Genomic DNA, 12,907 nt, shown 5'->3' with positions numbered 1-12,907 from the left:
TTATCCCTATCTTATCCCCATCACCCATCGCTCCCTTTCCCCTCCCTCCTCACAGCACCTCCCGCCCTCCCTCCTCCCGCCAGAGCGCTAAAACGCCCGCCAACTCTTAGCCCCGCCCCCCCTTCGCTACCATTGGCTAATCCTCACAACACCCCCGCCTACTTTTTTGATCGACAACCTCTAAGCCAATCAACGGCTCCATAGAACCGGCCACGCCCCCTATAAGAGCGGGCGGGGCAGTGCGGTGACGCGCAGGGAGAGGGTAGCAACAGTTGCTTCGAGACCCGGCGCCAGGCGCCATAGTGACCGTAGCCCTGGAGACTGTTCCTTGCCAACGGGAGCGGCGCTCAGCCCCGGCGGCCGGAGCACAGCGGAGCCCAGCGGGGAGAGCAGGTGAGTGGAGTATGGAGCCGGTTGAAGCTTTATGTTACTTAAAAGAAGGGGTGGTAGAACGGGACGGGCCCGGTGTGTGCGGTGTCCCGTTGCGGAGCGGGGTGAGGCCTCGGCCGGGCGCTGTGGGGTGAAGGAGCCGCTCAGGGCCCGTTCCCCATAGGGAAATAGTGCTTGGAAGGGGGGTGACAACTTGTGCCCTCATTGCTGTGGGGAATGTATGTATTTATTGCTTTGGTTTCTAGTTTATCGGGATCTTTTGTGTTGTAAGCGTTAAAAGAGTTCGGCTCGGAGCCGAGTTTTGTGTGGGAACAACGTGAACAACGAGGGAAATAAAGAGTGGAGGGTGAGCTGGGATCCGGGGACGGGAGCGGCTCTAAGGGCGGGGAGCAGCCGACACCGCCCGCTTCGTCCCGGCCGCTGTAATAAAGCACGTTGAGCCGAGCGGGGCTGTGAGTCTCTATGTATCTCTATGTATCTCCATGTATCTCTATGTATCTCTATGTATCTCTATGTATCTCTATGTGCCTGTTCCTGCTCTGGGATCCAGTCTTTCCCTTCTTTGACTTAAGGGATGGATGTGATTCTCGCTTGTGCTTCAGGAGGAAGCAAACTGTACTTAGTTAAAGCCGGGATAAAGTGGAACTTGGAGAAACGCTTGATGTTTTTTAGTCCTTAAAGTGACCACGCTCAGCTTCAGAGCCATTGGTTGGCTGTGGGTTTCTCATCCGCTCCAAGCCAAACTTTGCAGCTCTCAGCTACAAACCCTTAGGGAACACGGAGCTATTGCTGATATAGGGCGAGGGGGGGGAAGAAAGAAAACAGAAATCAATCAAAACGTAAAGCTCCAGCAACCTGAAGCTCATTCTGCTCTGTTTGACTTCCTGCAAGCGTTTGCTTGAGCTCAAGATGAACCCATCCCCTCGCAGGACTGAGCTGCGATGCTGACATCAGTGCTGGGATAGGGGGGGGGCTCCCAGGGAGGCTTTGCTGTTTCATTTTGAAAGTCCTATGTAATAAAAAGAGAGAAAAGAAAGCTGTCTCCTTAGCTCTCCATATCGCTGTCCTAAGGGGTGTAACATTAGTTTGAACCTTGCTGGTCACCTTATATTTTGCCTCTAGGGGCTGTGAGCTTTTCATTCTGAGTCTTGAGAGTTGGAGTTCTCAAAGCTGTTCCTGTACAGCAGGGCTTGGGAATGCCCATCTTTCCAAAGGGAACTTGGGATCTTTGTGTATGTGTAGGATCTTGGCCTAAGGGGTAAAAACACTTGCAAAAGTGAGGGTTGACAGCTGGAATTTCTTTGTCCCTACTTGCCTTCTGCATAATGGGAAAAATACCAGTGAATCCAAGGGATGATCAGGAGCATCCAGTGCTACAGAGGAACGCCAGGTCTGTCAGGCTTCCCAGTGGTTCCATTGGGCTTCCCAATTGCTTTGCATTTCCTGCTGTGCCATTGACACACAGTCATCATTAACTTGTGTGTTAGATAGATACCTGTGTGCGTGTGTACTTGCGTGGTGAGACAGCAGAAATACACTTCTTGTATCCGTGTGAGTGTGAAATGGTAATTTAAGGCTGTAATTTATGAAGACATGAGCAGCTATTACCTCCAATGGCACTGACAGATGCCGCGTGTCCTTGCTCTCTTTTGGGGTAAATTAGAACCATGGCATGGCTTGTGTTGGAAGAAGCCCTAAAGTACCTCTAAACCCAACCCCTGCTGTAGGCTGCTTGCCCACCACCAGCTCAGGCTGCCCAGGGCCCCATCCAACCTGGCCTTGGGCTCCTCCAGAGATGGGGCACCCATAGCTTCTCTGGACAGCATCACTACCCTCATGATGAGGACTTTCTTTCTAATATCCTGTCTAAGCACACTTTCTTTTGATTCAAAGCCATTATCCTGCACCCCCTGATAAGGAGTTCCTCCCCAGCTTTCCTATGGCCCTTTTTAGGTCACAAGGCTGCAGTGAAGTTTCCCAGTTGCTTTTTCTTCTCCAGCCTGAACAACCCCAGCCCTCATTGTGGCTCTACACCAGAGGTGCTGCATCCTCTGAGCATCCTCCTGGCCTCCTCTGCACCCCCTCCATCAGCTCCACATCCTTCTTGTGCTTCCTCATTCATTGCCACTAAAAGTAAGTCCTGCACTTGTTGCCATTCCTTTTCCTACACCTTTTGTGACAAAACATCTTCAGAGCTGCCATCAATTTAGAGCCTCAGTCAGCGCAGCTTTTCCTGGCTCCATCAAAGTGAAATAGATGGCGCCAGTCATTGTCTTTAAATAGTCTCATACTTGTAACACCTCGGAGCATTGACAGCTGCTAAGTTGAATCAGAACACGGTTTTGCTTTTAATACAGGCCTATAAACAAAGCTGATTTAATGCATCTTAGCATATTTCCCCCGTTCTGTTCTAATGCTCTAAATCTAAGTGCATCCCGCAGTGTGCACAGTCACACAACAGGGAGGGCAGTGCTGATTCAACAGGCTTATCTTACAGCCAAACTTTCTGCTGGAGGCAGCCGAGTTATATTTAAACCAGTTTCCCCCCCTTTCCCTCCCATGAAACAAATGCCAGCACTGCTAACACTGGGCAGCTGCAGCCTGACCTGTGGGCCCGAGCACCGTGTGTGCAGCCCCGAGGTGTGGGGTTGTGTTTCTCCTATTTGAAATGCACACGGGCTTTCTCTCTGTGATCCCTGCTCTGAGAGGGGGTGGTTTGTTTTGTTTGTGCTGGCAGTGCTTTATTCCTGTGTTCAAACATTCACAAATCCACCTTATTGTCTAAGAATGCGCTGGCTTGCTGGTGGTAGGCTGTCTGTCTAAGTAATGTGCGAACTAATTATGCCATAAATACATAAATAGGTAATGAAAATGGATTCAGCGCAAGCCACGTACCTCTTAATTCACTGAAGAATCCTTTTGTGAGGGTACTAACTACAAATAATCACTTTCCATAACACAGATAACATGGAGATACATCAGTGCACATTGTTACACAAACTGTGTAACAAATAAGCAGAAGAAAACAAGCAGCACCTCCAGCTCTAGGCCGGGTATTGATGAATGGTAGCTATGATTGTGATACAGTGTGCATCGTTCAGCTGGCTTGTTAAAGCAGTGCTTGGTGTGGACGTGGAACTTCATGTCAGTGACTAAAAGTCTTCCTCCCCCAATGAGATCCAGCTTATCATGCTGGGTATAGACAGCATCCATCCAGCACTGCGTTTACAAGGAGAAGCACGAGAAGCACTTCCCATAGAGAGCTCTATGAACTGTTTTGGTTTTCTTAGTCTGATGTTACACAGGACTTAAGGGCTGTAGAAGTGCCAGATGAAGGCATTTGAAAAGCAGCTCAAAGGTGATTGCTGAGTGTGCTTTTCCTCTAAGTGAGATTTGCTATTAGTAAATTAAGAATTTCTTTCTCAGTGTTTAACAAACCCCAAAGAAGTCTCAGCATAAGACAAATGAGTCCTAGTGACAAAGCTGTGAAAGAAATTGGCAACTGCCAATTTGTTGCAGTTGCTTTCAAAGAAACAGGGGTCACAGGATGCTGTGCCGGTGATGGCTGTACAAAGCAAATACAAAACAGTCAGATCCTTTTTCTTGTCACAAGTCAATACTTTGCTGGAGGAAGTCCTCAACAAGAAGGAAAAATTGCATTGCCTGGACCTGTACCCTGTGCTGATGCACCACTTTGTCCACGAGTGCTGTAACCTCAGTGTCCATGCATGGATATATTTCTTCTTTCTCAGCTGAAAGGCAGCTCTTTAGGCAGTTAGAGGACCAGGACTCCTGTTTACTGTGCTGATAAATGTATGTATTTACATTTCAGTGCGTTGTCTTATGTGCTGTGACCATTAGATAACGCCTGCTTCAAATTATACCGGAGCACCACAAATGCTTTTTGGTATCTGGTTTTGACATTCTCCTTCTTTCCAATCTAGACCCTGGTTAGAAAAACTACTGTTTTGTTGGGGTGCTGAAGCATTTAATGAATTGTGTGCTCCTGGGAGTTTACCTGGACGCTGAAATTCTATGTCAGTCCCATATTTAACCTGGCTTGAGCTGGATGGAACCGAGTAGCAGTAACTTCTTTCAGTCTTATTCTCCGCTATCAGTTAAAAACCATTCATGTTTGAGTTACAGTTACAGTGCCAGGAACCCCGGCGTAATCTGAGAACACGTTATCCAAGCTCTGTGCAGAAGTACAGCAGAGCTGCTGTCTGCCCCAAGGAGCTTCCACTGGAAGGCAGAGGAAGGATTGCCTTATAACCAGGATGGGGGTTAATGATTTCATGCTGGCAGCACGCTTTGCCGTCCCAGCAACCTCCCTGCAGTCCCTGTCCAAGACATTCCAGTGCTGTGCCTCATCCACTGCCTGCTGCGTAATCCTCCGGGTTGTTGGGGGAACGGCTGTAGCCACAGCCTTCTGTTACCAGGGAAAAGCTTGATGTGTCTTCAAGGGCTGGCCTCCAGAACATGAACGTCTTCAGGCTGGCTCAGCTACAGAGCCCTGCTGGATGGAGATCAGCGTCCCTGAGAGCAAACCTCCCCTTACCTACAGAGAGGAATGAGCCGTGGTGTTATGGAGTCACAGATTCTTGTTATTGCTGCTTAATATAAAACTGCAAGTCCATGTTTTGGAGGTAATTTGAAGCTGTTCTGGTTCCTCGTGGCCCACAAGGTCAAAAAATGCTCATTGATAACCAGGCAATACCCTTTTCTTTGTTGTTCTCGCATTTTCATGGCTGATTGCAGCAAAGCAGGGGGTGCCTCTCAAACACAAGCTGTGGACCAGGTCCATTTCTGCATTGGTTTCATGGATGAAATCACCTGTAAAATCCTGATGTGATGTATTATAGTGCTCAGGAGTTCTGAAGTTCCCTGCTGTTGCTCTGTAGGGAAATGTGTTTGTCTTTAGCTTCATAGGTAGCATGCCTTCATAGCTTATTAGTAAAAAGTGCTAATCATCACTGCTTTAATGAAGACCGAAAGGAGACATTTTAATATCAAAACATCTGAGGATGTCTGTCAACAGAATCTGTGTTAATTCAGACCCGGGGCTATATCTGCAGCTCTCTGAGGAGATGTATGCATATGTTTGTATCCATATTTATATATATATATATATTATGATGCAGTGTAGTTGCAGAGTACAGCACACCAAAGGATGCTTCTTCCACATGTGTCCCCAGACCCAGTCCTTGCTGGGTGTCCCAGGGAGCTGTGCTACCTGGAGCTCCCCTGCAGGACCATGTCACGAGGCTCTGCTTCATCTCTGATCTACAGCTCCCATCTTCTGCTCCAGGCCCTGCATCTAGCAGCACTTCTGAGCCTGTTTGGGAAACGTTGCTTTGATTGCTCTGTGCTTTCATTTCCATGTTTCAAAAGGGGAAAAACTCAATACCTGTAAGCGTGCTCAGAGACATGTTGTGAGCACGAGGAACTGGAGGACAGGATGGGGCTTAGAAATTCTTTACTTTGAGAGGTGCTTGTGGGGAAAAGAGTGATTGGACGAGGTTTTGCTGTAGTGCCTCAAGCACAGCGATTCTTCAGCCTGCTTCACAATCCAGGTGAACACACATCAAAAAGTGAACTTTTCAGCAATAATATTTGGTAGCACAAACTATAGGAGAGCTAAAGCCATTATTCCGTGTCATTCTGTTTGCAGTATCTGATTAGAAACACCAAATAGTCTCGGTGACGCTCCCACTCACTGCACATTTTAAGAGACACTTTATGCTGTGGATTGAATTTTTCCAGCTGTATCCTAACCTCTTGTCCTTAACACTCGAGCTCTTTTCTTAAGTGCTACAAAATTACTGAATTAATACATCATACATTGCAATTCTTATTCATTTTCCCTGAAGAATTACTTAATACTTTGGTGAGGAGTCTCTCATTATTCTATTATTAAGGAATTTTTGTCGTAGCTTTCCTTTTGGCAGCTATTTGGTCGAACTTGCATTCTTATATTGGAACATTACACAGTGTGAATGTATCTTCTGATTCCTTGCTGCTTTCTTATATATGAGGACTGAATTACACAGCCTAAACATTATGCAATGCTTCTGGTGGAGCAAAGGGAATTGTGTATGGATATATTTTTACTCTACGCTTCTGGCTTATTGCCATCCTGGACTAATAATGAACTGAAAGTTGGGGAGAAATGAACAGCTGGTGGCCTTTATGAAATTTTTATATCTTTTTCTTTGTATGAGAAAGGTATTCATAAAAAAAGGGGTTATGGAAATTAGTAGCTTGTACCAGAAGGTTAAGATAAGGGTTGAACTTGCTGTATCTTCTATGGAAGTGAACTTCTCCCCCAAATCAGCATGTGCTGAGCAGTGGAAAGTGTAGGATCAGTTACAGAAGGTAGGCAATAATAGGGTCTCATAATGGCTTAGCAGGGCAGGATTTTCATCCTGCAGCTTTCCCTGCCCTCCACCACCAGCATCATTACTCAGCTGGGCACAGTGCTCTGCAATTCCTTTGGGACAACAGTGTGCTGGAAACCTGCTTTGGAAGGTAAAGTAATCTCTGAACTGATGCCATTTCATGAGTTTATATCAACAGTGAGTGTTATATCGCTGCAAGAAGCACAAACAAAACTCTCGCTGGGACGCACGTGTGCACACTTGCAAGAGACCAAGGCTGCAAACATGATTTGGTTTTTTGTTCTCTGCAAGTGGATACAAGCAGCATTGCTGCAGCTATCAGAAAGACACAGTATTTTTTTGGTGAAATTAATACACTGAGCTTTCTCTTTTGGAAAGTTGAACCTGGAAATTCAGGCTGAACTAAATCTACTTTTTTCGCCTTTGAAATAGGCAGATGGGATCACGTAATATGTCATTGCTGATGTTTATTTTGACTGAAGTCTGATGTCAAGTAGCATCCCAAACAAATATTTAAGAATAAAATACCATATTGCTGACTTACAACTCTGTTGCCGTTAGTTTAAGCTAACTATGGTTATAAAATCCCTTGTATTGGCATGGGTTCTGTTACAGAACAGTAATTGTTTGTATATAGTATTTCAAGCCCGTTGTGTTTTCTGCTATTACGTTAATGGAAAGCATGTTTTGACATCTTCCCCTTAGCTCATTGACTAAGCTGCCTAGATTTGGAATTCCATCTGGCTTCAGTGAAGGAATTCTTCCCTCTATTCCCCACCCGAATCCCAATACACAACTGAGCCAGAAAAGGTTAACTGCCTTTGAAAGCAGCAAATCATTCTGCTTTTACAATTGGTGGTGCAGGGGCTCTTGCTGGCTACCTGCTGCACTGAGGCTCCGGAGGTATCGCAAGCTTTTTTAAAACCCTTCAACTTGTTTGAAGCACGTTTGTCTTGTAAATACCTTCAGATCACGGCCCATGAGAGACCTATGAGTCAGGGAGTACGAAAGGGTCAAGTATGGATGTTGTAGAAACCCCAGCCTGATACTCTGAGTAACAACGAACTGGTGTTTCATTTGACAGTGCCAAAACCCATCTGTAATCAATGCTTCCCAACCTGTCCTCTCCACTCCCACCTCTTTTTTCCCCCCTCTTCTTTGTCTTGTGGGGAATGAATGCTGCAAATAGGAAGACTGTGGTGAGATCAGCGTTAGTACATATTTTCTGATTTTAAAGAGTGGTTTGTGGAATTCAGTTAATGAAGAGCAAATCGATGGAGAGCAGAAATGGGTCAACAGCCAAACAATTCCTAGTTTGGAAAGGAGGAAAAAAAGGAAACTGCTCAATGGTACTGAAAGCTACAAGTGCTGACTGCCTCCTCTGATGCTTTTTAAGCTGCAGTGCTCAGACAGGAGAATGAGGTTGAGGTGATTTAATCAAGCCACCTGTGCAATCTTTCCTATTGAAAAACTCCATTGAAAGCTTAATGGCCCACACAGAAGAGCAGGATCTTGGCTTTTAATGCTTCAGCCTGAGCTCCGTCTTCTTCACTTAATGATGAACCTTCATTGTTCTTTTCAGCAGAATACAAGAAAAGTTGTTGAGGACTCAGATGGAATTCACTATTTTTTAGCCACGTGCTTTGTGCAAAAGACAAATGGCTGGGGTGGGTGTTATTGGACAGCTCTGGAGCACTTTAATCTGCAGTACTGAACTTGGGCTTCAGCACGCCTTGTCTTCCAGGCAACATCTCTCCACCTTCTTGATTGCTCCAGGCACAAAGCAGCTGCTTTATCCAGCTCTGATACAGAAGTCTCTTAAGTCAGTTGTGGTGTCTGTGAGGGAGGTTGGCCTTGCTTGGTACAATAACAGTTTTGTTGATCCTTGAACTGTTGACTGGGCTCTGTGTATCTTAGCAAACATCTGTCCAGCCCAGGCAGCTCCTCATTCCTTCAGGACCAGCAGAAGAGCCCCAGTTCTTCTCCAAGTGGCAATCGCATTCAGTTTGAAGAACTGAAATCTGTGTAGCTTGCTGGTATTACAGAGAGTGCAGACAAGGGCTCAGGTGGACAAGGGCCGAGCATCTCTCCCTATGGAACAGAGCCTCAGCAAGATGTTGTCAATTGAAACATGGACAAGAATAAGAAGGTGTCCCAACTGCGGTGCTTATGGTCAGTAACTTCTGTTTGTCAGCTCAATCCACCACCACCCGCAGTCTCCCAGGGAAAGGTGGTGATGTTTGGGGTATTGCTTTTCACTCTCGTGCTCCTTCATCAAACGCTGCTCTGTGTACCGTGTGCTCTGTAACATGCTGTAAATGGGGGGGAGGCAAAGCAATTACTGCTTCTCTTAATTGTGAAATAAGGCAAAGCCATGTATAAAGAAATTTGTTTTAATATCTGAAGGGTTTTGTCATCCTCCGCTGTAGGCCACTGTTGTTGCTTGCAAGTGAATCCCCAGCTCAGGAAATGTCTCATAACTTGAAAAACAAACATTTTCTGTCTGGCCTCTATTAAAGGAAAGATTTAACTTGAAAACATCAGTTAAAATAGTGACATAAATCAATAGGATGCCCTCGGTTGTAGCAGATACTACTTTCTTTGTTTGGAATGAGGAAATGTGAAGTGTGATACCGAGTCGTACCCTTGTATCAATCCTGCCTTGGGGCAAGACTGTAGGGATGCTCACCTGACAACACCCCATGGCTCAGCCTGGTGCTTTGCTCACCAGCTCGTGTTTGTGCTGCATTGAGCCCGTCGTGCCCCAGAGGAGGGTCACAGAGCAGGCCCTGCTCAGTGCATGGCTTTCTTTCACAGCCTGGTGTTGCATGGATGCTCCAGCTCTGTGCCAGCTCAGCACCATTCCACATGGGCTCCGCTCCAGCAGTGCCCAGTCCCTAAGCAGTGGCATTCCTTGCATTCCTTCCTGTTTGTATCTCAGCTACACAACATCTAATTACGCTGCTGCACAACAGCCAGCCGGCAAATTAACATTATAATGGATCTTAAGGTTTAGTAATTACACAGAAATGTCACTGGGCTCAGTGCTGTGCATCCAGCTCAGCAGCTGTTCACTCAGCTCCAGCTTGCCTTGCCCTTGTCTTGCAGGTGACAACTTCTGCATATCTTCTTCTTGAGACTTTGCTGTCATTGCTGAGACCTTCCTTTGCTATAAAGGGTCCCAGTTATCACCATGCAGGAGTGTCACCTAAGTTTTAAACCAGGCTCTTGAGTAATTGGTGTATCAGCACTGATGTGTTGGACTTGGAAGATGTCCTAGGCAGGGATGGAAGAAACTTGTACAAAGAAGGAGTTTTTCTCTCTTACTGCTTGGTTTTTACTGGCTCACTTATTAACGTAGCATATTCCTGCAATAAAACTGTTCAGTCATAGTTTCCTGCTTTTCAAATATGAACCACTTACATCTAAATTGCCGGGAGCAGTTTACCCTGTTTTGTTATATCAGTGCTTACTGTTTACCATCAAGTTGTATGGTTGACTGGTAGGAATATGTTGCCAGATTTTTTTGCAGACCTGAAGTATCTCTGCAGCTTCTACACACTGCTGCTTTCTTCTCACCTGACTTGCTGCAATGTTTGCATCGCTTCCCTCTGGGCTCTAACCTGAACTCAAGGCTTTTGAATCCTGGTGCAGGCAGCACAGAGCATCACCTCATTCCCAGGCTGCCTGCATCTCATTGCACAACAAACTGAGCACTGAGGTCCCAAGGAGGGCACTTAGGGTAGGTAGTTAATACCAGGTGCTGTAAATCCTATGCATCCAAAGCAGCTTTGCTAAGAGCATCCTGTGGGGTTGAGAACCCTGGAGGTCTTCAACTCTTATGTGGCTTTGACCCCACTTCCTGCTGTGTCCAGCCTGCATTTGCTTTGCAGAGAGAAAAGCTTGGGAACTGAGGTTGCTGCCTTTTTATCAAACGGGGAAAGGAATGAAATAATAGTTAATACTTAATGCATATGAGCAGCACGGCTACTCGGGTTGCCTAGCAGCCTGGAGCCAAGCAGCACAATGAAAAGGCCTCACTGGGTGAGCCTGCAGCCCGTGGCTCCATTTGTGGGTGGAATCTGACCCTCACAGCTTTTGGGGAGGGGGAGGAGATGGTGGAATTCGCCACTAATGGATATTTTAGCTCTGGATCATCACTGTGCTCCCCCCCCACCACCCTCATCTGGTTTTCCTTTTCAGTTTTTCAAGTGCAACTCAGAAAGCTTTAGCCAAAGGGAGGTGTTAAAGTTCTGTGTGGTTTCTGGAGATGGAATGGGCAGAAATCTCTCAAAGCTGTTTTCCTTCTATTTGAGACTGTATCCCCAGCAGTCTGTAGAACATTACCATTTCACGGCCTCTTCAGTACACTGCTCAGCACAGGCACTGAATGCTATATAGACTGGAAATAGCTCCTGCCGTCACACTTCACTCTCCTAGCATTGCTCTCATTCTTGCAAGAAGAGGATGTGGGTTTCATTTTCTGGAAAGCAAAAAGTAGGATTCTCAGGGAGGGGAAAGAAAAAAAGGAAGGAGACAGGGTTCAGATGGTATTTGATTGTGAATACACTCCACTCAGGGCCTGAAATGCCCTAAAATAAGGGTGCCTTAAGAAGCACTAGGAGATACAAATGAGGAAGGCTGACTGTTTAAATGGTGACTTTCTGAAATTGGGTTCTTTGTGCTTTTTCATTAAGAGTCAGAAAACTGGAAGCTTCTTCTTGTATGGTGCAGCTCTGTGGGAGTAACAGGACTCCAGCAACTGAGCTGCGAACCCCCACCAGCATCTTCACTTGTGATAAGAGGTGTCAGCTCTCAGTGTTAATGCATTTTCCTCATCCCAGCGGTAACTTTTTAGCATATTAAAGGCAGGAATGAGGGCACTTAGCAGAAAGGAATGGAAAGAGGAAAGTCTTGGGCTTAATTTGCCCAACTTAATAAGGAGTAAGAACAGTGGTTCTTTCATGGTTGCGGGTCTTGCATCTGAGCTGATAGGTCCTGGGCTGATGCCAGCAAAGGCATTGCTGGGGTAACTTTGGTAGAAGGATTCTTGGCATTGAATGAGACCAGAGCTATCAGGAGGCTGGGGGCAGAGATGTTCCTCTGAGCCAGGAGCATCTGTGGAAGTCCTTTCCTTGGCCAAATGTTGCAGCGATAAAGCATCTTTTGACCATATTTCATTTTAAACCAGATTTCACACAGCTTGGAGTCTTCAGTGCTGAGGTCTGCCATAAGGAGGTAGGTAGGATAGCGGTAAGGAGTTTGAGGTCACTCAATGCAATTAGCATCAAATGAGCTCCCAGTTCACCTCAGATAGCTGCAAACTGTGTGCTTTTTATTCCTCTGCTGGGGAGACTCTTCAAGTTCTGGCATTTCTTAGTTTTCAGTTGTCATTTTGAAGGTGCCAGGCTATGCTCAGCTCCTGGCTCTGGCACTGGCCTCTCTTCTCATCACCAGAAATGTTCCAAAATGTTCCCAGGGCTCCCATTTGGAGGGGCAGGAGGCCTGTGAGATGGAGGTGTAAGCAATCGAGTGCTAGAAGGCTGGGTGCTTGGGAGACTGAAGCCAGCAGTAGTTTGAAAAGCGGATCTTTATTTAAAGAACTGTTGAAGTACCTTATGTAAAACACACCCTTTACTGTGACTTTTTGAAATCCAGTGGTTGAGTGAGTTCAGATTGTCATGGTGTCTGTCTTGGAGAGGTGAGTGCTGTAGTGCAGTGCTGTTGCAGTGCTGTGGAAGACCACGCCAGGAGCAGATAAATGCCAGAGGAACGTGCTACAAAGGGAACATTGAGAGCACCCTGCGCTTGGAAGCCACCAGCTGCAGTGATCAGCCTTGTTGTTAGGCACTGTAAAGGTGAGCTGACGGGATGCCGGTGCCTACGCTGAGATTTGAAGGTTAAAGGGACTAATTCTGCCCCAATTCTTCTCCTATTGAATTAGCAAGGCTGTGACAGCAGTGCGTGGCCTTAACGATGATTAGCAAGCACAGCAGAACTTTTATGTTTTGGATTGTACCACTGTGCCCAGGACAATGGCCCGTTTCCACCAGCCCAATGGAAGCCAGCCTCTATTCTTCACTTGCATTGAGAGAGAGCTGCCACTTAAAATCCTGTTA

General features: G+C 46.3%; 1 protein-coding gene across 6 annotated transcripts in view; it reads left to right on the top strand.

Moving 5' to 3' along the window:
* The first annotated feature begins 269 nt into the window (after positions 1–269).
* Positions 270–12,907, top strand: part of RFX2 (regulatory factor X2) — a 40,920-nt gene continuing 28,282 nt past the window's right edge. For 2 of the 6 annotated variants that reach the window (XM_015886653.2, XM_015886652.2), the window contains exon 1: positions 8,624–8,960. In XM_015886653.2, the coding sequence (XP_015742139.1) occupies positions 8,882–8,960 (79 nt within the window). In that variant the 5' untranslated portion in view covers positions 8,624–8,881. Of the gene's footprint in view, positions 394–8,619; positions 8,961–12,907 lie in introns of those variants that run through there. The other 4 variants (XM_015886647.2, XM_015886648.2, XM_015886643.2 and 1 more) reach the window with 4 other exon arrangements.

This window comes from Coturnix japonica, chromosome 28, assembly GCF_001577835.2.
Source record: "Coturnix japonica isolate 7356 chromosome 28, Coturnix japonica 2.1, whole genome shotgun sequence".
In the NCBI taxonomy this organism is placed as follows: domain Eukaryota; kingdom Metazoa; phylum Chordata; class Aves; order Galliformes; family Phasianidae; genus Coturnix; species Coturnix japonica.
The sequence above is the reverse complement of the archived record's forward strand: the minus strand, read 5'-3'. Positions and strand labels throughout refer to the sequence as shown.